General features: G+C 40.7%; 1 protein-coding gene and 1 long non-coding RNA gene across 7 annotated transcripts in view; one reads left to right on the forward strand and one right to left on the reverse strand.

Annotated features, from left to right (window-relative positions):
* Positions 1-831: 831 nt before the first annotated feature.
* LOC120323724 lies at positions 832-2,889 on the reverse strand. The gene is made up of 2 exons (XR_005564501.1): positions 2,271-2,889; positions 832-1,241 (listed from the first exon to the last, which is right to left on the reverse strand). It is a non-coding gene; the product is annotated as an uncharacterized LOC120323724 (long non-coding RNA).
* An 89-nt stretch (positions 2,890-2,978) lies between these two features.
* Positions 2,979-27,153, forward strand: part of ANKRD26 (ankyrin repeat domain 26) — a 53,594-nt gene continuing 29,419 nt past the window's right edge. For 2 of the 6 annotated variants that reach the window (XM_027731077.2, XM_027731082.2), the window contains exons 1-17: positions 2,980-3,390; positions 6,127-6,241; positions 6,484-6,657; positions 6,762-6,868; positions 7,374-7,511; positions 8,504-8,649; positions 11,616-11,666; positions 14,379-14,412; positions 14,492-14,564; positions 15,829-15,889; positions 16,212-17,236; positions 17,759-17,897; positions 20,955-21,016; positions 22,145-22,247; positions 23,698-23,726; positions 23,827-23,893; positions 23,978-24,022. In XM_027731077.2, the coding sequence (XP_027586878.2) occupies positions 3,188-3,390; positions 6,127-6,241; positions 6,484-6,657; positions 6,762-6,868; positions 7,374-7,511; positions 8,504-8,649; positions 11,616-11,666; positions 14,379-14,412; positions 14,492-14,564; positions 15,829-15,889; positions 16,212-17,236; positions 17,759-17,897; positions 20,955-21,016; positions 22,145-22,247; positions 23,698-23,726; positions 23,827-23,893; positions 23,978-24,022 (2,572 nt within the window). In that variant the 5' untranslated portion in view covers positions 2,980-3,187. Of the gene's footprint in view, positions 3,391-6,126; positions 6,242-6,483; positions 6,658-6,761; positions 6,869-7,373; positions 7,512-8,503; positions 8,650-11,615; positions 11,667-14,378; positions 14,413-14,491; positions 14,565-15,828; positions 15,890-16,211; positions 17,237-17,758; positions 17,898-20,954; positions 21,017-22,144; positions 22,248-23,697; positions 23,727-23,826; positions 23,894-23,977; positions 24,023-27,153 lie in introns of all 6 variants that reach the window. The other 4 variants (XM_027731083.2, XM_027731078.2, XM_027731084.2 and 1 more) reach the window with 4 other exon arrangements.

Genomic DNA, 27,153 nt, shown 5'->3' on the forward strand with positions numbered 1-27,153 from the left:
GACTCAGCACTGACTGTAAAAGGCTTCAGAGGTGGCACACCAGAAACAGTCCCACAGTTGCAGCTCTCAGAGCAAAAGTTGTTGAAGTCACAGTCTGCAGCTGCATGTAACTATTCAGTCCTCTTCAAAGCCTCAGAGTTGGCAATGTCAAGAAGTGCAATCTTCCCAGACAGCTTTTCTGAGTTGTACCACCCCTTCTATAAATACAGCAGTTACAAAGCAGGTCTACTAAATCAGGTAATTAACACATGGTTATCACCCCAACAAGTCTTTACTGACACTTTTCCTTCCTGGTAAATAAAATATACTGGGTGATCTAATAGGGGGGAAAACAGATATTGGAAAAGGGGAATTTTAGACTGCCATTTTGTACCTCAGCCGTACAAAGATTGTGAGCTAAATTATCCAGCTACGGTGAATGACACTGAAGGAAAGGTGTACCTTCAGCAGACTAACCCAAATACCAAGGCTTATGCAACACTTAAGCCACACTTAAGCCCTATTTGGAAATCTTCCTGTGGTATACAGACTATCAGAGCATAAATGAAATATTTAATGCAGACAGGAAAAGAAACAGCAGTTACTAGATGATACTGAGAAAGCTACAGATAAGCTGCACAGAGCACACTGAACAGACAAAGCAACAGAATAGGAAATATCAACGCTTAAAAAAAGACAACAAAAAATCTAAAAGGCACTGTAAAAATAAAGTTAAAAATAGGAATGGATTAAAACTAAAACCAAACACTTGGATATCTTCAACAGCATCATGACCCAACAAGATTAAAGAAATCGTATGAACAAAGATCTATACAAACAACTGACAACTGGTTTAGTGATTGAATCTATTATTTATTTTGCAACTTTTTTTGGCTAATAATGAATGAACAGTTCCTGTTGTGCCTATATGACTCTTCGGCCTTATCAGCACTCCCTTATCTTAAAAGCGTGAAATCAAATTTTAGCCTAATCAGTTATCAAAGTTACTACCAACTAAATCTGATTCTAATCACAGGGGGGGTTACTGATACCATTCTGAAACATTTGACGTGGACTGTAGGGTCTCCTGGTCTTAGGCTGGGGAGTGACCTGTAAAACCAAAACTATTTGTGAACAAGCATGCGTCCACTTGAAAAAGGACTTGAGATGCAATACTTCCTTCTGAGAAGAGCATAGAGATGTCTTGTGTTTACTCCATGCTGCCATCTCGTAAATAAAAACTTGCCTTTCTTCTAAGACGTCTGGAAGAAAACAAATATATCCAGATTAAAAATGTATTTTGCTCTTCTTTTCTCCATTAAATGGTCAGCCTGATTACAGAGATACTCTCAAAATGGTTACTACTAGTAACTTCCCAATACTACTAGATTTTAGGTTTTTGAATCTACTTAGCTGTCATTTCAGCAAAAGGGTATTTTTCCATCTATTTATTGTGTATTATTAATTTAGCTCTTCTTTCTAGAGATCAGGTGTGAAAAAACAGAACACTGTTAATAGACTAATCAACTAAAGAAAGTGACCGTACATCAGTTACTGTGGTGTAAGAGAACACTGCCAGTAGCAAACACATTTGATAAAGCTGTGAAGACTCATTCTGCAAAGGAAAATGAAGGTTTTGATATCTGTACCATTATTAGTGATAAAGGAGAAAAAAATATTTCGAAGGGCTGAAGTGTCTCTCTAAAAAGTGGCACTGTCACACTGCAATATTCTCACTGCTAATCATAGTGAAATATGTTCCTTTGTTTGAATTAGGGTTTTTTGCCATCTCTCTTTTTTTTCAGAAATTCATATGAAAGCAGCAGTTCCTAAAGATAGCAGAGTGTTCTGGCAAGGTGTTCCATTAGCCAAATACGCTAGGTTCCTGTACCTTGGCATCACCCCCAAATCATATGGCATCTGCACTACCTAGGGGAATGACTGTACCAGTACCATATTGAGAATGATTCCCAACTTATCAACACAAAATATTTTGCTTTCTGTACCACCTTTTCATACAGATAGTGAGTGCGCACGCTTGTAGACTCCCATGTCGGTGCCGACAACCACATTTACTGGAAAGTAAGTTCTTTGTCTGTCATGGGTATTAAGGTAAATTCCCGGTATGATCATTCACAACTACCTGACAGTCACACTCCCAAGGCCAGAGGCTTTCACTGCTGGGATCGGAGCCCCTTCGCGGTGGGCGGCTCCAGTGTCTCGACGGGTGCCCCGCTTGACACCCATCCCTACAGACCCCCCTCTCACACAGTCCGACCAGGTTTCCTTACCGGTTCGACCCCAGGTTGTCCATAGCAAAGTCTCAGATGTCTCGTTCCACAAAGCCATTTATTCCTCTGCAGTAACACAGAAACAGCTCGAGCTGGTACCTCCGAGTAGGATACTCGCACAAGGGACCCCTGGGTCTTTATCCCCTCACAGTCTCCCCGCGCACACATCTCGGCTCCTGCACTCCTCTCCCTGTCCATCCACCTCGCCGGTGTCACTGGTCTTCATCTCCTTTGATATCCGACAGGTCGGCAATTCCCTGATCCTGCTGGGTCTCGCCGTGTCCATTCACCTGGCTGACGTCACCCCTCGTCGTGCCCTTTCTTATCCCGAAGGTTGGCAGTTCACGGCCCCTTGTCTCGGGCTCCCACCCAGAGCTCCATCTTCATTTCAATCTGCGGCTTGCGAGTCCAGCTACAGGGACCAGACTTACTCAACAATGGGTAAGGGACGTAGCGGGATGATGTCTGAAGTCCCCCTCCATCCCATTTCCTCCTGTATTAAGCCTTGCTGTTTGTTCCTTTGTCCCCCATTCACCCAATCCCAGCAGCAGCCCTCAAGGAGCACTAAAGACACCGGGACACGCATTTCACGGAATAACCACTTTGTCCCTTAATTCACCGCCTCCCGCGGCCGCGCCTGCGCGAGCCCTCCCGCCGCCACCGGACCGCGCCTGCGCCGGGCTCGCAGGGCGGGGGGTTCCGCGGGCAGCGAGCTGTGCCCTGTCCCTGCACCTTTTGCTGCTCTTGGCCCTGCCCCTGCTCCAGCTCTGCCCTGCCCCGCCCCTCTCGGCTCGTTCGCTCCGCAGCAGCCGCACCGAGTCGAGGCCGCTGTCGGGAGTTCTCCTCCCTTCCTCTCCCCTGTCCCTGCTCGGGGCCCGACACAGCCCGCCGGGTGCTTCCCTCGTCCCTGTCGCAAGATGAAGAGGATCTTCGGGTTCGGAAGGAAGAGGAAAGGACAGCCGCCGCCCGGCAGCGCCTCCCTGCCCTGCCCCGCCGGTGCCTACGAGCTCCGGCAGAAGGATCTGGGCAAGCTGCACCGTGCGGCCGCCAGCGGCGACCTGGCCCAGGTGCGGCAGGGACTGAGGAAATACGGCATCGACGGGCGGGACAAGGCGGAGCGGTAAGCGCGGGAGCCGCGGGGGTGGGCCGGGAGCCCCAGGTGCACCTACAGCAGCCCCCGGGAGCTCCCCGGCGCAGCGCCCTGGGAGGAACGGGAGGGCGGGCGCCGCAGCCGAGCGCAGCCCTCGGCTGGCTGTGGGAATCGGGCTTGTGTTGTCAGAAACCCTGTGAATTCGGCCGAGTTGGGAAGGACTTGTAATGCAGAATAAACATGATATTTATTGACGCTGCGTGCACAGTTGCCTTTTGTGACTGTGATGTGGCAGCCAAAGCCAGTCTGATTTTAGGTGGCAGTTAATTAGTTGTTTGCACTGAGGCTTTGGCTCAGCTAATCAGTACCTTGGATTGGAAGATCTGGTCAGTGACTTGCAGGAAAAGCTGCTGCTTCTGACAGTGCTGTTGTGTGAGTTTTTGAGTCACACACAGCAAGTATTTGGCAATTCTGTCTTCAGGAGAAGCCCTGGGCTGCAGCATAGTTCCTAATGATCTAACATAAGGGAATTGGCTGAAGTTTTGGAGTCTTGTATGTTACGACCCTTTAATACCTTTTCTAAAAAGGCTCGAAGTAAAAAGTTTTGTGATATTCTGAAGAGATGCTGGTTTTGGCAGGGTAGCTCAGCTTCTTAGGCTGCCTGTCCTGAAGGCTGGACTTGTGGTGACCAGCTCACTTATTGCCCTAAAAACACCTAGATTTGTAGAAGCAGGAAAGAGCATGGTAAATATCCACTTTGCTAATGTGGATTATGTGCCTGAGTGTTGGCAATTAGTATTTGTTTATGCAGTTAGAGATGGGAGATGCAGTTTAAGGCGAATTGAGTGCATTTTGTGACTCCATTTGCTTGAGTCAGGGTGCCCAATGGCATTTATGGAAATAGTCATCGGGTCTTAGCAGGCTCTAATCTGAAATTTGGCTACTTTGTGTGTAAGTTCATTCTCTAGACAGCTTTGTTTCTTCTAGAAAGGTTTCCTTCCGTGTGTCAAGCTATTATCAGTGTTATAGCTGGGGAAATAAAGTAGCATGCTGTAAAAAAACCAAAACCAAACCCCAAACAAATTTCACAAGAGGCAAGGCAGTAGAGCACTGCAATGATTTTGGCATGACAATGCTCAGTGCTGAAAAGCTTACCTGAGAGGAATTCAGTGGACAGAGCATGCGTGTTTGGTGCAGCCCCTGTACATTTGGGTTACAGGCCCACCTACTCCCTCTTAGTGTTTGTGGGTGTGATGTGTGGTGTGAACGATCATGAGATGCAATTGAGTTTCAGAGCTTCATCACATCCTCCAGGGACTCAAAGGCATGATTGGAAATAGAAGTGAAGAATAGGAAACCTGTGAAGCAATGACTGAAATTGTGTATTATTTCAGACTGAAATGCTGAAATGTGCATTGTTCATATGAATATCTCAGTTCTGCTCCTCGGGATTTCCAAAAGCAAAATCCTACACAAGGGACATGGCAAGTCTCATGCCTACAGGCTCCTTCCATAAAGTGGGTCTTGTAGCCCGTAGGACCTCCAAAAAAATGTGTTTGGAACAGCATGAAGTAGGAGCAGGCAGACTTTTCAGAGGTGGTCCAGCAAAGCCTTCAGCCCTGCTGAAAAAGATAGGCAAAACTCGGCACAGAGTTTGAAGCACTGCAGGCATGATGCTGGCGAGTCATGAATCCTGGGTCAGACTAATCCCTGCGAGATTTACTCTGTCAGCTGCCTGTCAAAGTGAACTCTAGAGCTTAGCATTGCATATCTTGTAGCTGCTGGGTTGTTGGCTCGGGTGCCTTTGAAAGTGTGTGGCATCAGTTTGCTATCCCCCTGTGGCCTCCTGGTTGAGTTGTTTTGTGGCTGCTCAGACATCAGTAGGTCTCTTCTACCCCATGGGTGATCAATGTATGACTGCAGGAGCATCAGAAGCTGAGTCTGAGCAGGATCCCCAGGGGGGTGGCAGAACAGCTTTGGTGTTACTGAAGGTCTCTTGTGGAGACAACTGTGAACACTCTGATGTTCTCCCAGCCTGTTCCCTGAAGTGGATCTTCTGTGGAGCTCAGCAGGACTTGCTCCAAGCAGAGCCATCTCTTTCCACTTGGCAGGCTTAGAGGCTTGGTTGGGAGGGCAGCAATGAGCCCACAGGTTTTCTGCAGACTTTCCTGTTTTCAGAGCTGTTAGGGACTTAAGGTTTGTCCTGTTTCCTAGTGCTTGGTAGCAGCAGCTTTTAGATGATCGTGGACTCCTTCTCTAGAAGTTCTGTTTAGCTTTCAAGTAATCTCAGTCAGCCATTTCTACAGAGATTAAGGATCCTGCATACTTGCAAGGGAATTTTTCAAAAATTGGTGGTAGTTGCTCTTAGGAGCTCTTCGTTGATGCTTCAGTTTCTTCCGTCTGTAACAAGATATCACAAGTCTTGTGTGTTTTTCTTGTCCTCATGCTCTTTGCTATGGAGGGGGCCCATCAGCTGCCCTCTAACAAGGAGTATCTGCCTTACAAATCACTGAGTTCCTGTGTCACCTGCTACTTAATTCGTGTACCTCCCCCTCTCTGTTCCCACCCAGCCAGGGAGGTGATGTTCCTCTGTCTCTCAGCAAGATACTAAAACATTTGAGAGGTTAGTTGAGCTTCCAAAACCACAGAGGACTACCTGCAGCAGTGCGGTTAAAAATTAGTGCAGAGTGAAACTTGTGGTCATATCCATTTATCAAAGCCTGAAATTATGCCTGTCTGTGCTAATTTAATTTATTTAATTTTTAGGACACCTCTGCATCTCGCTTGTGCAAGCGGCCATGTGGATGTAGTTACACACCTAGTAGAAAACCAGTGTAAGCTAAATCTTTTTGACAATGATAACAAATCGCCACTGATGAAGGTATGTGGACTGTATTATGTTCTTGTAAGTGAGGCTTATTGATTATGCCCTAAATTATGTATTTTGCAGGATTCTTTATTTAGACCTGTGTAGAAAAATGCATATTGTGATTGATGTGGAAGGGCATATGTTAGCTAATCTTTGAAGGTGCTCTTATTTCCCAGTATTGGGAAGCTGGGAGAATTGTAACAGAGTGAAAGGTAAGTGTTGGAAGTTTTTCCTTTTTTGTGTTTTGTTCCCAGGCAGTACAGTGCCAGCAAGAAAAATGTGTGGCTATTCTACTAGAGCATGGTGCTGACCCAAATCTGGCAGATGCTGACGGCAACACTGCCCTTCACCTGGCTGTCCTATCTCCTAATACCACTGTAGCAGGGCTGTTACTTGAGCATAATGCCAATATTAATGCTCAAAATAAGGTAAGGTTTTTTTATTTGTTGAAGAAGTTCTTTCAAAAAGTTGCATTCGTATTTTTCTTGAAGATTTTTTTTACTTTTATTTTTAACGGTATCTGCCCTTTTAGGAGGGATATACCCCACTTATTCTTGCTGTCTCTGAACATCATGAAGAGATAATGGAATTTCTTCTTAAAAAAGGAGCTAATGTGCATGCTCGAGATCGGTGTGAAAGGTGAGGGGTTTTCAAAACTCTACATGGGTCTCTTTAGTGTTCTTTAGGTTGGATTGATGAGAGGCATGGGAATGAGCTCTAAAAAAAACCCAGGTAGCCACAGAGAAGCTTTTATTTCTGCGTGACTTGTGGAAGTGGGTCATACCTCAGTGGCTTGCTGTCATTCCTCGGTGGATGTTTTCTGCAAGATGGCGTTGTCTGTGATGGCCTTTCTGGCAGGAAACCTGCCATTAGCTAAGCAGCATTGCCTCAATTTGAAAAACCGTCTCTTGCATAGCAGCAGAGTTTGTAATTGTTGTCTATGTGGAAACTTTGTTTGAAGATCAAACATTTGTTTTGACTTCTCCCATTTTATTGTTTCTCATAATACCTAATGAAAAATGCTTTATCTTTTATTAATTTTAAAGTAATGGGGAGAATACTTTTTTGAGGGCAAACAGGAATAAAAATAATTACACTTTCTGTGTAAAACGATCTACTTCATATCATATTTTTGATGTTTCAGAACCCCACTTATGACTGCTGCTTCTGGGGGAGAGGTTAATTTGATAAAAGTTCTTCTTCAGTATGGTGCTGATCTTTCCCACAAAGACACTAATGGATGGACAGCTGAGGATTATGCTGTTATTCATGGATATTCTAGGTAAATTTTAAACTTTGTTGTTAGAGTAAATTGTCAGTTATCAGTGTGGCTTTTGATCATTTTTGATAAGAGCGCCAAGGCTTAATGGTATGTTGAGACCTGTATTGAAGCTGTGTTCAGTGGTGTCTTCATAGAATCATTTAGGTTGGAAAAGGCCTCTAAGATGATAATCAAGTGAAGACATCAACCTAACACTGCCAAGCCCATCATTAAATCATGTCCCTAAGTACCACATCTACAACATCTTTTAAATACCTGCAAGGCTGGTGACTCAACACCTTCCCTGGGCAGTCTGTTCCAATGCCTGACAACCCTTTCATTGAAGTAATTTTTTCTAATACCCAATCTAAACTTCCCTTGGCCCAACTTGAGACCATTTCCTCTTTGTCTTCTGGTATGTATCATTCAAGTGTTTCATGTTAGTTTGGAAGTTGAGGAAAATTTCTACACAGAGTTCTTTGTATAGTTTCAAGTTTTGTTGCTAAGCCCACATCTGCCCAATGTATCCTACAGTTATTCAGAGGTGGAACTTGGCAGACTGAAACACATGTAAGCCCTCTCCCCCTCCCAGCACTGTTGTCCTTAGTGGCTTCCACTACAATGACCGAGAACTACCAACCTGTTGTTTCAGAGGAGATACTATATCCCTTTTGTTAAAATCTTGAGCAGTTTTACTCCTCTTATGCATAGCTTTGTGCCTGTTGTTGTTTCTTCTCTAGGGCGGTTAAGAGTGCTTAAAAGCTAAGCTGAAATACATGTACCAAGAAGGAGTTAATAACTTTGTAGGTTTGAATATGCATCTATAGAGTGAACATGACTGTAGTGAGTGCTGATGTGTGTTACTGTCATGCAGTAAGTGCGTATGAGTATATGAATCTATATGGCTATGAATATGTGTGGGATGGATAATAAGTGGCTGTAAACTATTAAATGATATATGCAAGTATGTGGTTATTTTTTATCAAATATATTTCCTCTCTTTCTGTATACAGTCTTAGTAAGCAACTGGGAGAATACGCAGACTGGGAAAGCACAGAAGTTTCTGCAGGTGGTGCACAGGGCATCACGGTACTTGGCACTCCGCAGCGGAGAGGAGCTGCTGCCTTTACGTTGGGTGCACCTGCTGTGGACAGAGGAGGTAGGATCCTTAACTGTGGAGTGGCTCACGAGGAAAATCACTAAGGCCTTTTTTGTAGGGGATTTGTATTGTTAATGCTTACTGTGTTCACCATTGATTTTAGTGGCAGCATCAGGTGGAGCAGCACAAGTTTTGTGAATGTGCTTATTTGTTGCTAGTTGGAGGTGCTTCTTCAGGCTGCAAAAACATTTGATTTGTGTGCTATGTGTCCAGTTCTTAAGGTTGTTGCCTTCTGTCTGAACGATTGCCCATCTATGTAAGTTTTCATTGAGAGAGGGGGAGAAAGGCAGCCATAAAGAAAATAGGCAGAAGTTGTTTTCCTTTTCAGATATGTACAGTTTAGCCATAGATGGCCATTCAGATTGTGAAAATCCAATTACAAAAGCGGTAGGTTCATCCCTAATAGTTGTTCCTCTGTCTGTAGTTGGGAAGCAACAGAGGAATTAGGAGAAAGATACATCTTGTTGATTTTCATGGAGTTTGTGTCTTTGTTTTAATATTAGTAGTTTCATCTGCACTAAGGTCCTTTTAGCAAGTCACTCTGTTTTTCAGCATCGCTCACAATTGTTTCTGTGTAGGTGCTGTAGAGACATATTTAGGAAAAGTTATATTGTAAAAGTAAATTTCTTAGCAGTAGCATTGCAGTGTCTGTGTATGCTATATTGTCCAGGACATAATTTGATTTACAATAAAAATAAAGCTTTTCAATAATTTTATGAAATATTTTTTTTAAAAAACTGTTACTTGTGATTCAGAAAAACAATTAAATTGCCTTGTGATCAAAAAATCATTCAGTCGTTTAGTGAGTTTTAAAAATCTAGCCTACACTTATGAGCTCACAGAGCCCTAGAGGAATCTTAAAAAATTAATATCATAGTATAAATGAAGTAGTTTGTCTTGTACTTTACATCTCAGGCCTTACAAGTGAGAGGTTTTATTCTTTCTGAGTTTTTAAGGATGTTATATTGGAACTATGTGACAAATGGGCAGAAGACAGTGTTCAAACACTGTTCATTACTCATTTAAATACAGTTTGTAACTCCTTTTTTTAAAATATGTCAAGAAATACAAGCAAAATATGGGATATTTTTCCTCACTGACTTTTCCCAGATGCAGGATTTTAATTTAGAGTCAAACTTTGTTGCTTTGACTTAGGAACAGTTGCTTTGATCTACTTGGAGATTTGTAAAGTTTCTTGGTAGATTGCAGGAAATAATTTTTCTTTTTGAAAGGTCTTGGTACAGGTAGTAGTGCACACAGTTACTGTCTCTGAGAGATTAGTAGCATATAGGGAACATTTATTGGCGTTAATTTTGCAGTCTCTGGCTTGTACATGCAGAGCACAGGTAGATCCTGCATCAGGAGAGTGCTTTTGATATGCTGCAGTAACAGATTTAGAAGTCTTTGTCAGAGGAAAAGCTGGAATGATCTTGAGAGTACAGAGAAACCCATTTTGGAATTACTTTCTCTTCTTTTGCTCTTCTGTACTATTTTTCTGGGATCATTTTTCAAAATACTCTCCTCTAATGTGCAAGTCAGCATATTTAAGAAGTTGGCTTTTGCTTATTTGAATATTTACCCTCTTTTTGTCCAATTTGTGCACATTTTTATTAATCACGGACAGATTTGCAAATATCTCCAAATGAATGACCCAGCCCTAGCATATGGAGTGACAGACTTTTTAGATTTGAAGTTGGAATTTCTTTGGCAAAAACTAATAATTGTGCAATTTTTCTAGAGGCAAGGAGTCAAATTTTTTTTTTTTTAGCTACTGCACTGTATATTAGCGTGTTGTTCCTTAGTCAGTAAAAATTGTCCTGTATCATCTCTTAAGAAAACTGAGAAATGGAGAAGGGATGAGAAACCATGTTAAGGTAATTTCTTAACTCTTTAAATGTATCTTTTTGATAAGAGTTCTTTTGCTACATTCATTCCGTGTGGTAAAATCAGTATAAGCAGGACTCTGCTCTCAACATTGTGAAGAAATTTGGTGTCAGGTAGCTGCAATAACTGAACTACACCATTTGTTGCCTTAAAATACAAAATTTTACTAAACAGGGTGGGTAGAACAGGTGCATAGTGATTTATATTCCGAGCTTCTGTTCCACAGCACACAGACGTGCACACATACAGACACATATGCATGATACTCACACTAGTCAATTCACCCATTTTGGTCCTGGGGGAACACTGTGATCTCTTGTCAGGTCTGTGTTCTGGCTGGTGACATAGACTCTCTTATGTGAATGGCTCAGCATGGTCAGATCAATGTAAGCAGGACTCCTATCTTCAGAGGTTGAGGGGTCTGTGTTTGCATCAGACATCGACACAACTTTTCAGGTGAGCTGGATTAAGGCAAGAAGTTACTGGGTTCCTTTTTTAGCAAGGGATAACAAACATGCTAAAACTGTAACTTAAGATGAGTAAGTGTAAATGACATAATGGCTCAGAGTTGCATGGTGGTGTGAGTACTAGGAGCCAAGATTTCCTTCAGATTTCTGGATAGTCTATAGCCAAAGTTTAGTTGTTGGCACATATAGATTTTTGGGATGCTTTGAGTAAGGACTTCTGGGTGCAGTATGTATAAAGCACTCTAGAATTGTGTTTGCAGCCTGTGCTAGACAAGGAGTAGTCAAGCTGAGGGAAATACTAAAGTTGTCAGAAGAGTAAATTTCTCACGGTTTGTTTCAGTATTTCAAAATATTGAAATATGGATGTCTTATATGGAGCAAATAAATGAAGTTACTGTTTGACACTGTACCTTAAGAGTAGAGTTCTATAGATTGTGATTTCTTTTGTTTCCAGAACTTACAACTGTAGAGTAGGCTGGCAGTCACAGTATATTCTCCCATTGCTGTAGCTGCTTTGATATACTGCTTATGTTTTCCAAGTTTCTGGGAATTTCAGTTTATTCTGATGTCATTATTTCGTCTGTCCTTTCCATGCCTTTTCCTAAATGGATATAGGAATTCAACAATCTCCTAACCAGACATCAAGAACAGGAAAATCAAGGAAAGGTATTTTATACAGTAGCATTTCAAATATGAAACGTGTTGTACTATATCCAAATACTAACACATCTATGATGTTTATTATCCTGGAGGTCCCTATATTGATGGTATTGGTTTTATAAATTGTATTTGAGAGCAGCCTTTGAGTGTTTTTTATTTGTTTGCATGTTGGTTCTTTATTATTGAATTTAACATTTGCTTTGTGTCATTAGTGGTAATAAATAATTTTATTTTTACATATGTTCTTCTGTTAGTCTGAAAGGGAAATGGACTTCAAATCAAGTAGAAACAGTCTCCCTAGAGACTACTTTTCTAGATCCCATTTCTACAGTAGTCAAAGTTCATCTGAAAGCTAGCTCATGAACTTTGCCTCTCTTGTCTTGTAAAGGACAATGTGACCTGGTCTTGATCATTGGTTCAAGTTACTATTCATTGAAAGCAAAAGTTCAGAAAACTGACTCAGCCATTTTGATGAATTACAACTGTACTAATTGAAAATATAATTGAAGTCACCTATCAAGAGCGATAGCTGAGTGCTCCACACTGTCCGCCCAGCTCTAAGAGGCAGATTTTTATTCAGCTTGGGGTGTTAGCAGGTAGATTAAACTGCTGCTACTGATTGAGAGAAGAGAAAACTGTTACAACTAATTAATATTTTTTAAATATTGCAATAGGAAACATTAAAAATTAGAGACTGTGTTGGTATTTTAACTGTTAGCTTGTCCTTGCACTGGAGATTTCAGCTTCTAGGTTTTATCTACGTGACATATACACTGTATTTCATTGTCTAAAAGCCCAGTACAGGTCAGGAGATGTACTCATCAAAATTCCCACATAAGCCCTGTCTTTAGAACAGACAAAATTTGCATACTCATTTGTGGTTTACTGCTAGTAGAGGAGATGTCTTAGGCATGATATGCCTTTGTTTTCTTTTCCCTTGCATGATTCTGCACAAGACCGTAGTTTGGTTGTCATCTTGCAACTCTTTGGAAGGTCACCAGTCTCTTATTTATAAGCGACTTCATTTTGTTATGATAGTTAACAAGAAGTAATTATCAAGAACTTGAGGAAATAGCTGAAATAGCTACTATGTGGAGGTTGTTTCTGCTTTTCCCTTCTGTTTTGGGAATTGCAGAGCCCTTCTGTTTCATCTTAGCTGTCGACAGTTGAGAGGTTTTAGCATTCTTCAATCTGGATTCCTGGAGTTCAGGTTTCTTTAGTACATCAGTGATGTGCTAGAGTGCACTCTCATCAAGTTTGCAAATAGCTCTAAATTGGGAGGATCAGCAGATGCGCTTCAGGGCAGTGCTGCCATTCAGAGACACTGTACCCTGACAGGGTGTGGAAATGAACCATCAGACCAGTCTTACAAAATTCAGCAAGGGCAACTGCAAAGTCTGTACACGGGAAGGAAACCAAATTGCTATGAAACATGCTGGGACTGCCTGGCTGGAGAGCTGCTTTGCTGAGAAAGTCCGGAGGGTCTTGGCAGAGTGTGAGCTGCGAATGAGCCAGCAGGGTGCCCTGGCAACAGTGTCCTGGGTTGTATTAAGAGCAGCATAGCCAAGAGACTGAGGAAAGTGATTATCCTCTCCTGCTTGGCACTTGCTGGATTGTGTCCCGCACCCTGGAATTTGAGCCTCCAATGCAAGAGAGATTGATTGGTCTTTCAACAGTGAGCAAGTTCAGTGGAAGGCCATCGGATTCATCAGGGGCAGGAGTACTTGCCCTTTAAAGACAGGCTGAGGAAACCAGGCTTTTTCAGCCTAGGGAAGAGGTGACTTTGATGGGGACCTAGCAGCAGCTTCTAGTACATATGAGAAGAAGCCAGGTGCTTCCCAGTGACAGGAGGAAAGATGCAAGAGGCATAAATAGAAATGAGTTTCTAATTGGATGTGGGAACAGTAAACACAGTAAAACAGAGACATTGTAGAGTCTCCCTCCTTGGAGATGTTCGAGACCAAACTGGATAAAGCCCTAAACAACCTTCCCTGACCTCATAGCTGAGCCTGCTTTGAGAAGGCGGTTAGCTAAGAGACTTCCTCCCTGGCCTGATTTATCCTATGATCCTATGTACAAGTAGCTTGGAGCATAGTATAGAATGCCCTGGTTTTGCCCCTTTTGTCTGCTGGACACCCTTTTTAGTGCAGTGTAGAGAACTGCTGGTGATTCTTCTACTTGAGAATAAGCTTTAGATCTTGATTATGTTTTTTAATTTTCTTTACTTTTTCAGAATAATCGGTAACTGGGTAAAGCAGCAGATAGCATAGTATATAGCATAATGTTATGCATAATGCTACTTCAGTTAGTAAAATCTCTACATGTGTTCTGATGTATAATATGAGTACTTTGGAGGTTCTTTTATTTAATGTCTTGCTAAACCACCACCATTTTGTTCAGTGTTAACTAACATAGCATATTTCTGCTATACTTTTTCTTTTTTTTAAGTTTAGACTTGTTTCTTTTAGGTATAGGTGTCCAAAGGGGATACACCCCTCCCCTCCCCTCTTCTTTCTTTTCTTTTTAATTCAGTGTCATTTGAAAAAGCAGTTTTGTTTTGGAAATGCATTCATTCATGCCACCTTGTATTGAGCTGACTACCTGAAGCATCATTCTATTACGACCTGTAGAGTTGTCCATGTTAAATGTTTATATGTACTAGTTAATTTTTAATGTGCCCAATCTAATTTCAACTAATGTCAATTAATGTTTGAACAGCAACAGATGACTTTTCCCAAGGAGACTCAATAAGGTGAGACTTTAAAAGTACTTAACACTTACCTGAGGAGTTATTTGAGCGACATAGTACTCATTTTGCTTTGCTTTTCAAGAAGCTCTGAGAAAGAGGGAAGCGATGACAGTTGGCATACCTCTGAGGAAGAGGAACTCGATTTTACCCCCAAGGTATGGTGCATTTACAGGAAAAATGTCCTGAAAAAATAAGGGATTTGAAGGCAAGTTTTCTTTGGGATTGAAAGATGCTGCTGTTCCAGCCAATATTGTTTTCTCTTTAGAAACAACCTCTGTCCTGCCAGCCTTTCTTCTGCTGTGAGTTTTTCCTAAAAGACCTGTAGCTGGGGCAGAGCATGCAGTATATTCGTAGTTTGGAGCAAAAGGGCAGTAGGTGACAAGATAAACAGCCATGTAGTTTTATTTGTTCTTGTTCATTTGAGTCAGATTTGCAGACCCTAAATGTTTTTAAGTTACTGTTATAACCTAATCTGTTCTCTCCGTAACCTGTTCTGTTCTTCTCCAAACATTGTTATTGTTTTGTGTAAATTTGGTGATAGATTCCTAACTGATAAAGAAAAACGACATTTACTTATCAAGATCTACATAAATCCTTCTTCACCTAGTTTTCCTTTCCTCCTCAGCAGGTTCCTCAAGAGTGCTTAATGAATGGATGGCTCATATGGGTCATCTTTTTTTTTTTTAGAAGATGACATTCTGTGCTTGCATGTGATCTCACACTGCATGTTTTACCTCTGTGTCTGAATGCTCGGGTAGTATTCTTTTTGTCAGTTACAACCTCTCATACCTACTGATTTTACTAATGATCTGGAGAATTATCAGCTTCTGAATGGTGTCTGGAGCATCTGTTCTATTTCACTGGAATTCTGCAGTGATGAGGAACTGGAGCATGATAGTTCAACCCACTCTGTAATGCTGGAGGTGCAAGCATGTTTAGTTTTAACATGATTTCGTTTTCTTGCACTGATTTAAATAGAAATTATGCATTTTTCTGCCATGATTTTGAAATTTAGGAGTATTTTGCTAAGTGTACTTACAAGGACTAATTTATGCATTAAGTCTAGGGATCTTAACAGTTACTTGAGTAGTGCACATTTGTAAGTAAGCATGCTGGAACTGCTATCTTGAATATAGCTGAATTTTACTTAAGTATTATAAGTACTAGAAACAAATTTTTAGAACTGATATGCATGCAAACATAATTTTGGAAGCAGTTTACAGAAAGGTGCTAGTTTGCTCAGTGTGAAATACTCCCTGAATTGCATATGTGAGGAGTTGTTTTGTAGTTAGAAATATAGGATGAAGTCACCACTATCATAAGGACAGTCTGATTATATTTACTGTTCAAGATTTGATATGAACAAAGGATTTCTTGTTGTTGTTGTTAAAAATTTTTTAAATAAATCTTTGTTTACAGAAACTGCAGAAGCCAAACTTGACACTGTTAATGAATGCTTCACAGCAGTTCAGGAAAAAAAGTAAGCTATTTGGAAAAGGTTGCATGATATACCGATATATATATAAGTAGACTTCCTAAGTAGGTTTTTGGGTTTGTTTTTTTAATTTTTACTATAATAAATGAGAAAAGTAGCATTTTGAAAACACAGCATTTAATAATTCAGAATAAAATAAGTCATTAAGCCTTTTTCCCTCATAAAGTCCATCCTCCATCCTACCCAACCTTATCTGTCTCTGTTTCCAGACATTCCTAGATGGCTCCTCTCCTGTGCATTAATCTGATAACATTGCTGTTTACTTAACTCCTGTTCACATGCATTTTCCCTTTTCTTGTGCTTTAAGATGATGATGGTGGTTCTAGAATTGAAAGTCCTAAGTCACCAAAGAAAAGTCTCAAACAGCGAATCCCATCAGATGCAAACCTGAACAAAGGAGACAGTGAGGAATTGTTTAATCAAGATGTCTCAGCTGCAAGCAACCTGGAGGAAGAAGAATTGGAGGAGGAGGAAGAAGAGGAGGAGGAGGAGGAAAATGATGATGAAAATCATAATGGAGATGGTGATGAAGATTACGAGGAGGAAGAGGAGGATGATGATGAAGATTTTACTGAAGATGGAGAGGAGGAGGAAGAGCTGGAAGATGAAGAAGCTCAGTCTAGTGAAATACTGGAAGAGGAGCAGGGGAAAAAAACGGAACCTAAAGGGGAAATTAATGGGAAGTTAGAGTATATTAGTAAAGCTAAGTATGAAGAGGAAGCTCAGTGTGGAGCTGGCACTATCTCCATTGATGATAAAATAAGTAAAGAACATGATGAAAAGCGGGAGGAATCTGTTGATACTGCTGTGTCTTTCATAGCTGGGTGTTATGAAAGGTTGCTAGAAAATAAAACATCGATGTCTCCAAAGTTCATGAATAATGAAGTATCTTGCAAATCAGTACCAAAACAAGCTGTCTTTCAAAATCTAAATAATCTTCAAGATACACAAGAAAGTTGGAACAGGAAAAGCATGATTCAGGAGAAGTTTCACAGAAATGCTGACTTCTGTTTTGCAGACTCTGAAATGACAGATGGGAAAAAAGAGATGCCTCCCCCTCTCTCAAATAGTTGTGGTCTTAAGGAGAAAAAGTCAAGCTTCAGTGATGACTTTGAAAGTGGTAATAATTCTTGGTCAGCAGCAAAAAATCCAGGACTTGAAAGTGAAAGACCAAGCTCTGCCATTCTTGAACGTGTGAGTGATGAAGATACTGAAGAAGAGCAATATGAAGGAGTAGGTGATAAAATCTGTGAACCACTGAAGCAAGAAAGTGAAAACTTGCACTTAAATAGATATGAAGAAAATTTGAGAGCATTTCATTCGAGCAGCAAAGTAAGTATATAGGGATGATTCAATCACAAGGATATTTCCTAAGGGTAATATAGGTAAGAAACAAATGGTAAACTGGATTTCTGTTAATATGTATTCTTCACATATATGCATCTTTCGATCATCCATTTTTAATGTTAGATAATGTCTTACTCCTAGCCAAAACGGTTTCTTTGTTATAAGAATATGGTTTTGCAGGAAAAAGAATAGGCAGTAGACTCTGGAATCAGTTAGAATTTTCTCAGTTCTATGTACAGTTTTTATCTGTGAAGATTTACTGCTGTTTAGGAAAATGCATGGTGCGATGGCTGAAAGTGAGGAAACAAAAAGAAATTTGCATAAGATTGAGAGCAGGAAGCTAGTGATTTTCCTTGGAGCAAAGTAGAGGAAGAAAAGGCATATGTTCCAGAATGACATAACTTAATGAAGCTAGAGGTAGGCTGACCTGAGGAATTGCTGATGGAGGAACAGCAAAGACAATGCTTATTTCTGTTCTTTTCAGCTGCTTTAGTTGATCTCTTTTAGGAAGAATCACCTGAACAGGAAGAAGAAGTTGAGAAGCAGGAGAAGGAAGACAGTGGCGAAAAGCTAGTTGCTGAGGATGTGAAAAATTCTGTTTGTAATGATATCTGTGAAGTCCACAATGCTTCAAAAGACAACTTGGGTGAGAGAAATTAACTAAAATGGTGATTAACTTCTGAGATAGCGAAATTTTCCCTTGCCTGTGAATCCCATTGGGTATTGGCAGAGAAAGAAAGCAGCTTTTGTTCTTTTTCGTTCATTCTTGAAGAACTGAAATTGTAGCACTGTATTCCAAGCAATTCTATATGAAGTGTGAGGTAAACATATGCAGGTATTCTTCCCAAGAATGCCAAGGCAGTGGAAGGATTAATAAAAAGGTTTATTTCAGATGCAAGGACCACTTTTTTACAATGTTGCATGCATCAGGGCCTCCGGGCACAGGGAATGCCCCATCTCCTCCAATGCTTTTTGTATCTTCTCTCTCCCCCACCCTCTCTGGCCCAAGGAGGCCTTGTACCCTGTATCTCTGCATACCAGAGAGCAAGGCTGAGAACATCTCTTGCTATGCAGGGGAGGGAAAGCATTGAAACTGCCTTTGAGAAAGAGTTACCATTTAGGCAGAAAGCCTTCCTAGGGAGAGGAGTTCTAGCTTTCTTTTACAAATTCTTCTGGAAATGTATTTCTGTTTCTGTATTTCTACAGAACCAAGTGCCATTCTTGATTTCTTGCTTTGTTCCTTCTGAAGTGATCTGAACAAAATGAGCAGGCAAAAAAGAGGAGGAGGACTAGAGTGTCTTGTGTGTGACAGTAGTATTCCCATTTTTCTGGCCGGTACTGTCAGATTGACAAGCTGGGATTGCTCTTGGCTCAAGCCTGGGAAAGATTGGAGTCAAGCTGAGAGCACTCTCTTCTGTTCCAGTGCCTCACCTTGTCCAGTTTTAAAAAGTAGAGGGTTTCTCCAACGCCACACTTGTCTATGCTTGAAAACATTACCAGCCTGGTCAGAGTTGAGCACTTTGGTACTTACCTGAGGTCTGAGTGCAGGAAGGGAAGGCATCGTTTCCACTGTCCATCTTCAGAGAGTAGCTTGGTGTGATAGGTGTTACCAGAGCACGTGTAGCTGGTGATCAAATGCTACATGGGGCCTGCCTGGCAGAACCTGCTGTATTCAACTGTTGTGTCTCTACATGCTCATCTGTCTGTATGCATTTTACCATAGGCATGCATTTTGGCATGGTGTGAGTAGTCAGAGTCCAGGCTGGAACCAGCAGTTGCTTCTTCTGGGGTGGGTGCCCTTACTGGTCTCCAGCTCCTTTGCCCTTCTTTGTGTATATGTATCTACACAGCTGAATCCTGAATCTGTTTTACCTAATGGAGTCACTTAAAATGGAGAAATAAGATAGTACAATCTGGCCAGGAACCCACTGAGACTGAACATTACAATCATCTCACTGGAGAAGAGGTTTGAATTTTAATCCTCTATACAAACGGCTTTTGTGTCTTTGGGTAAGTGTTTGAGCTGTGAGCCTCTACTCTGTTTTTAAAAGGCAGTGCTTAGGTGTCCAGCTTCTGGGAAGGTGCAGTGTAACAACTCTGTCAAGGAAGATCTTTCCTGGTAGTTCTACAAAAGAAACGTTGTCTCTTGGTGACTTCAGTGATGTTAGTGTGAGGATGCTTTGGATAGTGTTTCTGTGGCACCCCTGTACAGTGGAAAGTGATAGTAAATGCCAAAATCTGGAGCTGTAGGCTGCAGAGAGGTGACCTAAACTCTGCACACAACAGGACTGCAGCAAACTGGAATCCCTTTCTGAATGTTACTCAAACGAGTTGGATATTGCCTGTAACTGTGTCAGCTGTTGTGCATAGCCATCTTCTGCTGGAAAGGAAGGAAAAGGAACTGGCTATGTAAGGGACATACCATGAAGTGTCTGTGTGTGAAGAAACTCTATCACATGAAAAGGGGAGATTTTCTCGACCCTTAGTGTGGGGAGATTTCCTTAACCCTCAGTGATTTGTTTATCTGTCAGCACCCCAGGAAAGCCGAGACCCTTGTGCCCAACTTTGTCCTGTTATGGAGACCCATCACCGAACAGTCCTGCTGGATCATAGGGCAATTCGACTGCCCATTTCAGGGGGCTCAGCCAACAGCATAAGGGAGACCCCTCAGTGGGTCTTCCCAGTTTATTCAAGTGTCTTACTCACTGCCAGCAACTGCCAGCACCTGTGAAGGACTCACTCGAACAGTTTGCAGAACAACACTCTTTATTAATACAAAATTGTGATAGGTTAAGGTTCAAGGATCGCTGGTGATAGTATCTGACTGCAGAGATGCTTTTAAAGCAATACACAAACAAGCTCTAATCCCAGTAAAAGTATGCAGTGCGTGTAGAGTGCAGTTCTTACCCAACAGGCTCCCTACAGGTTCAGCCCATCAACTGATCCCATCAGTTACGACGGAGTCTTCCCTAACTGTTCCTGCATTCTCAGCTTTCTTTTACTGCTTTAGGTTTAGGTGAAACTTGAGTGACTTTAGTCCTAAATACCTTTGTTACTGACTGGTGTAAAATTCTCTTGCTTTGCTTTTAAAGATACAGTCAAAAAATACAGAGCACATACCCAGGGGGGAGTGGTCATACCTTGGAGGTGGATAACTTTGGGATGGAGGTGTGTGTTAATATTATAATTAGGCTTTAATGAACCAAGTTCATCTGAGGAAAGAGATTTTGCCATAGTTGTTGGCTCAGCAGCAGGACATCTTCTGTCTTCCTTGACAGGTGCTATGTGGGTTATCAGCTGCAAAGTGCCACTGAGTTTCCTTCCCTGCAGGGATTTCCACAGAGCCTGGCCGTGGCGTCTCCACTCCACTCCACCTTCCGTTCCATCCGTCTTAGCAAGTGGTTACTGTTGTGTGGGGAATCATCATGGAACATGCCAACTGCATTCCATTGAGGGAATAGCAGCTGCTATTTTACCCCATAATTTCCATACTGTTATAACTTCTGTGAGGATGTGAATATAACTCATCAGTTTCCTCTAATTTTTACCACCAGCCATCTTCCCACACTCTTGAATAAAACTCACTTCTTAGTTTGTCCTCAGCAATATAACCTGCATCTTTTGGATGCAAGGCTTGACTGATGGGGAAAAACAGAGTGGAAATGTAAGCACTCAAGCATCTCACTTCTTACTTGATTTGTAGGTGCCCTGCCAGCAGTGGGAGCAGAGCAAGAGGAAGATGCTGAATCTCCCTGGGATTCTGAGGTACTTTGTGTGAAGGACATGGGTGTTCCCACTGCAGGGGGATAGGAGTAAGATCCAGAAGCACTTGAGAGCTTGCTTTTGGCTTGAGCTCTACTGTTGATAAGGCTTATTTCCTCTTTTCCTGCTTTTTCCATATGTTTGTAACTGGGGGACCCTTTAAATATTTCTGTTCTAGGTCAGCTGTTCAGTTAGGATTGGGGTGAAGTTAGGTCAAGCCAATGGCTTGTGTCTCATAGCAACTGGCCTCTGAGTTCGGTTTCTAATATAATATTGAAGTAGTGAACTTCCTTGTTGCTTAAAATACTCTGACCTTTTCCCAGAGGCTGGTAGGATTGATGCTTTTTCACCATACAGCTCTAGTCTTCTGACCTGATCAGCAGTTGCCTCTGCGGTCTACAACCTAGACAGTTACCTGCCTCTGAATAGATCCTCTCCACCTCTTGTAGTGTACTCTGGCCCTTTTTGAAAGTTATGTTCAACAGAGACACCACATATGCTGGCTGTGTTTTCCTTTTTAGTTCTTTCTATTCATGGTAATGAGCAGCGTCTACAGCTACGCCACTCTGGCTTTTCTTATGAGGAAAAATGAAGTCCTCCCATGCCTTTCTTAAAACTACAAGACTAAAATGTTATTATTTTTAAGGTAGCTGTAAGTTTTGCCTTGCTAGTCTTTGACCAGCCCAAATGACCCTTATGACTGAGAGTCGCGCTGTGTTCACTCACTACTGCAGGATACATGCCTAGGGAACATCAGCACAAACTTGAATGTCAGGTACAACTTCAGTGGAAATATTGGTTCACTGCAGACCTGCAGCTATTGGTTCACAGTCTGCATCTTGAGTTACCACATTAATTCTCTTCTGTGGCTGTCCAGTTTGTCAGTGTGACAGAATAGTTTAGATGAGTTGTGAAGGTTTTGCCTAAGATCTGGAAACAGACACAACTGCTGTGATTTTCCAGTATACTATGTCTTGATGTGTCCTTTCCAAGGCTACAATAAAAAGTTTTTGTATCTCTAATATACTTGATGTCATGCTACACAATTTGACTTAAGCAGCAACTTTTTGCGTAGAAATGATTGAAAATGCATTTGTACCAGTTCTCATTCATGTGTTTTGGGTTACACAGGCAGATTCTCAAAGTCTGAGAAAAGTATCATCCAGTATGTTGCTCCCAGCTGCAGAGAGACATGGAGTATGCTCCCTTATTGTTTCAGGGGAACACAACAATGGTAACTTCCTGGTGGCCTAGTGTTTGTCTGTAAGCTTTTATAGGCTGAAGTGAACTTGTATGAGTGTCTGCCTTTCAAGTGCTGTCATGATGTGGATGTGAGCTATACCTGTGAAATGCTTACTGTTAATTAATGCCTTATCACAGCGCTTGCTGACCAGTTTGCAGAGGAAGTTGTTTGCGTTACGTGTGTTATTTGGACGTGTTTCTAATTTTTTTGGTTCAAGTTCTTGTTGCATAGTGATGAAAGTGTATGTGGTTTAGGATTGACCCTTTCTGAACATTTAACTTTCTTGGATGATAATGCAGTGGAAGACAACTGTGATCTGGCTAAGCATTTTTTTTTCCTCCTAGCTCAACTTTTGATAGCTTTTTATTGATTGTACTGTACGTAGGGGCTAAAATAGGACTAAAAGTTCATGTTTTGTTGCTGAGGATTTCTGCCTGTAGTTTGTGACACTGTCTCCTGAGCATCTTGAGCAAAATATTATGAACTCTCAGGAGCTTGAAATGTAGTTGTTAAGTATTTGTTGTGGAAGTCTGCTTTGCATGATTCTACTAAGACATCAGTGTGAAAAGAGGGTAAAAGGTTATTATGGTAATCTTGCTAAGGTCTTTCCATCCTGCTAGATGACCAGGTTTAGTGAAATCAAATGCTGTTTTTTAATGTTAGTTTGGTTTTTTTTTTAAATACAAAATTTTTGCCGTGGAGCCATGTTTAGTAATATTTCATACACTTATTTTGTGAGAGGACTCAAAGATGTCTGTAAGATGACTAACACAGAGCATTTGAGAAATATAGGTGGGGCAGTAGATTCTGTGGGTTTGGAAATGATTCAATGTTGGGCAAAATTAAAAAAAAATAGTATTTGGAACTGTGCTATAAATGTAGATTACAACTAAACAACATTTGTTTCTATTGTTCCCACAACAATCTGATGAGGGCTGCCTTGCTTTTACCTTGTTAAACATGTATGAGGTTTCTGTGTCTGCATCCCTGCTTTCAATGGAAAGAAAAATGCTCCTCAATATTAAGCACTTGTAGAATAATCACAGTCATAATGCTGTTTTATGATCATTCATTGCAGCAGACCAGCTTTGGCTTTTGAAATAATCATTTTAGAAAACAGGATTCAGTTCCTCAAAAGAACTATAAATATTTTGATCTTGTTCTGTTAACAAACGTGACCTTATTGCTTCACATAAATTGTCTTAGTTCTGTGATAATTATTTTTTAAATCCAAGGTGCATGATGGGAAATATGCATTGTTCTTTTCTTGTATCCTAATGCAAGTGCTGCGTGATGAGGTAAATTGAATGTTAGGTATTGTAATCTTGATGAAATAATGCTTGTGACTTGTTTCTGCTTAGTTGTAGAAACCACCGATGTTGAATGGAGTAAAAGATACCCACAATTAAATAACGTTTTCCAAAACATTTTTCACCTCCAGGTTTTTTTGAGAAACCCAACAATTCACGGGTGAGTATTTTTTCATATCAGACTAACTACTTATTCTGCTCATTAAGTAGTATGTAGTTACTTTGAATTTGGTGTTTTATCATTGAATTGTCTTTCATAGCTGAAGACTTCCAAATCTGCTTTGGAAATGAATGAAACCTCTCCTAAAAACAGACAGCAGAAATCAGGTAATGTTCTCTTCAAGTGGTTTTGGATTTAGCTTCATAATTTTTTAGGAGTATTTAGTGAGGCATCTGTTTTGTGTTTGGCAGATCTGTTGCAGGAATTTGGTTTAGAAGATGCCGAGGACATTGAAGGTATCGTAACAATCTGTTTGTAATGTTCTTTTATGGACAGACACATTGTACTTGCAATTTTTTTCCTGATATTAAATTAATGTTTCTAGCAGAGTGTTCTGGAAGCAGGTGGTCTGCTGCAATATGCACCCATATATGTGTTTGGTCCCTCCTGTAGTCTGCCATTCAACACTAAATACCCTTTCATGACATAGGCTTCCTCCAGCATTCATGCTGTCATCTCCCTTTTTCAGGCAGTCCTGAAGTTTGCTTTCCTTCCAATTTGCATACTATTTTTTCATATTACAAGCACTGAAGGCAGGTTGTAGCCAGGTGGGTGTTGGTCTCTTCTCCCAGGCAGCTAGCAATAGGACAAGTGGACGAAGTCTTAAGCTGCGCCAGGGGAAATTTAGGTTAGACTTCAGGAAGAAGTTCTTTATAGAGAGAATGACTGGGCATTGGAATGGGCTGTCCAGGGAAGTGGTGGAGTCACTGTCCCTGAAGATGTTTAAGAAAAGATTGAATGTGGCACTTAGTGCTGTCATCTCGTTGACAATGTGGTCATAGGTTGGACTCGATGATCTCAGAGGTCTTTTCCAATCTGGTTGATTCTTGATTCTGTGATTCTGAAAGACTGCCTTTCCATAGCTCATTTCAGGTCAGCTATTTTTCCTGTGTGTCTTTAATCATTTGTCATGTTGGTTTTTACCCATGTGTTATCTTGAAGATCAGATATTGAAAAGTCCATGTGAAAATTTCTTTCAAATGTTTATATTTGGACTTGAATTTAAGTAATTTAAATTGCTTCAGCAAAGCATAACAATTCCTGAAGCACAAATATTTCTAACTCTAAAAGGGCTAAGTGGTATCATTCACAAGTTTATTTAATAAATATGGGAAATAGGTACAGTATCTTGCACAATTAAATGTTGAATGAGATGAAATTTCCCATTCTATTTACTTTGTTGCTGACTCATAGTAATAACTTCTTAAAATCTATTTTTAAGTCAAAATTAAGTAGTGGTATTCTCATGTTTTCAGTGCAGGAAGGTAGCTGCTTTGCACTTTAATCTGGAAAAAGTAATTTTGTAAGACAATTTATGAGGAGGGAAATGTCAGAAGACAGCAGAGAGGTAAAGACTAATTGGAAAGAACACTAGAAGTCATCTTTTAATGTCAGCTAGAGAACGGGCAGAGTAAAAGGTGGGGAATTTGCATCTTTTGTATGCACAGTGATTTGTGTTAGGCACAAAGCCAGATTCATTTAACCCCACTGGAGATATCAATTAATAAAAATACATACTGGTAATAAATGACTGTCAAAAATACTGGTTAATTTACTTGAGGGGGGGAGGTTTTAATATTTTTTTATGGCAGGCGCTTCAGAAGCTTCAGACCAGTGTTCTACCAATATTTTAACTAAAAATTTCTCCCTATGCTAAAAGTGAAAAAATCTTAACAATTAAGAGTTATCCCTCTTTCACAGACAGTTGCCAATAATACAGAAAATAGACTCCTTAATCACTGCTCCAAGAAGAGCAGTGATTTTATTTTCAACAGCTAATGAGAGAAGTTCTTGGGTTTTTTCAGTTTATTTTTTAATTATTTTTCCAATCATTGGTAAAAGAATTACCAACACAATGAGAACTGGAATTTTGAAGATGGAATGACATTGTTGCCTTTTTTCTTTCCTGCCTTTTTCCTTTCTCTGTGCCCATTATAGAGAAATTTCAAGATTGATTAAGCCCGATGTGAAGTAAATCTTATGGGCTCCAGAGACCCTGAAATCTTATCTGAAGACTGAGATTTCAGACTCAAATAGCTGCTACTGAAGACTTTACTGATGAACAAGACTGAATAGGAGTTTGTCTTCTTTTGATTATAGCAGTCTTGCTATAATTTATGTCACTCTCTACAGTAACTTCTATGGTGCTATCGACAAATGCTCCCTGGTCACCAGCACATCTGTTCTTTGTTTTTACTCCTGATCGAAGCCTTCACCTGCACCAGCAAACAGCTTGTCTAAAGCTAACTCTATGATGTTGAAAACAAGAAAAAGAGGGCAGTGCCTGTGTTCCTTATAGAACATTATCCTTCAATAATTATTAATTATTGCTGTTATTATTGTCTTTAATATTTGTCACACTGTCTGCAATGCATCACAGTCATCAATACATCATCATAACAAACCTGTGAAATAAGTGCTGCCAACTAATGACTACTTTGTGTTGGGAAATACCTTGTGCTGAAATGCTCAAAAACCAAATCTACAAAAAAATCTAGGAAATTCTACCCAGCAGTGACTGAAGTGGGAGGAAAAGGTTATTTCACACTGTGTAACTTGGGGTTAAAATCAACTTCAGGAGACCTGTATGAATGACTGAAGAACTTGGTTTCCCAGTTCAGACATACGAGTTGAAACTCTAAGCTTGTAATCCCCTTCAAGAAATGAAAGCTTTCGAAAGTAGTCCCCTAAAGCAGAAAATGCCAGAAATGAGATTGGCCCTGTGACTCATTAATACTGTGCCCTTTATTTTGTATTTTTATGATAATATCTACCTATTTTTCTCTGTCTTGTTAATTTTTCTTGTAGGAAGGGTATTGTGTCTCTCTTTAGCAGCGAAACTTTGTGCATAGAAAGGCTGTTGCATAGAAATCATAGAATTATGGAGCAGGACAAGAGGTGCAGAGTGATTAAAGTGAAAAGCCTCCATCTGTTGTGTTTAGATTCCACAGTTGAGGTGTTGGGACTTGTTTCTTTCTGAATATTTGTTACTTAAAAGTGTTCAGTGTGCCTAGACAGAGTGACTGCTTCTGAGAGGTTTGTGACTGCCCATATTATATAGAAACTCCGAGAAAGGGAAGAGTGGAATCCAGTTTTCACCAGTATGAGTGAAATATTCAGATCACTGTTTCTCAACGTCACGCAAGTCTGTATTTTATTTAGTGTCCCATCCATGTCTCCTGCAACAATTTGAAATACTCAGTCCAAATCCATGTCTAAAGACAGATTTGTTTCATGCATAGAGTAAAGCTGGGGCCTCATAAGATTTCAAAGCTTTAATTTTTTTCATGATTTTCTGTGCACAGCATATAGGGAAATTAAAATTGCTGGAGGAACATAACTAGTTACTGTATAGCACACAGTGTGT

The sequence above is a fragment of the Pipra filicauda genome, unplaced genomic scaffold, assembly GCF_003945595.2.
Source record: "Pipra filicauda isolate LSUMZ 115617 unplaced genomic scaffold, ASM394559v2 scaffold113_size4260070_pilon, whole genome shotgun sequence".
Taxonomy (NCBI): domain Eukaryota; kingdom Metazoa; phylum Chordata; class Aves; order Passeriformes; family Pipridae; genus Pipra; species Pipra filicauda.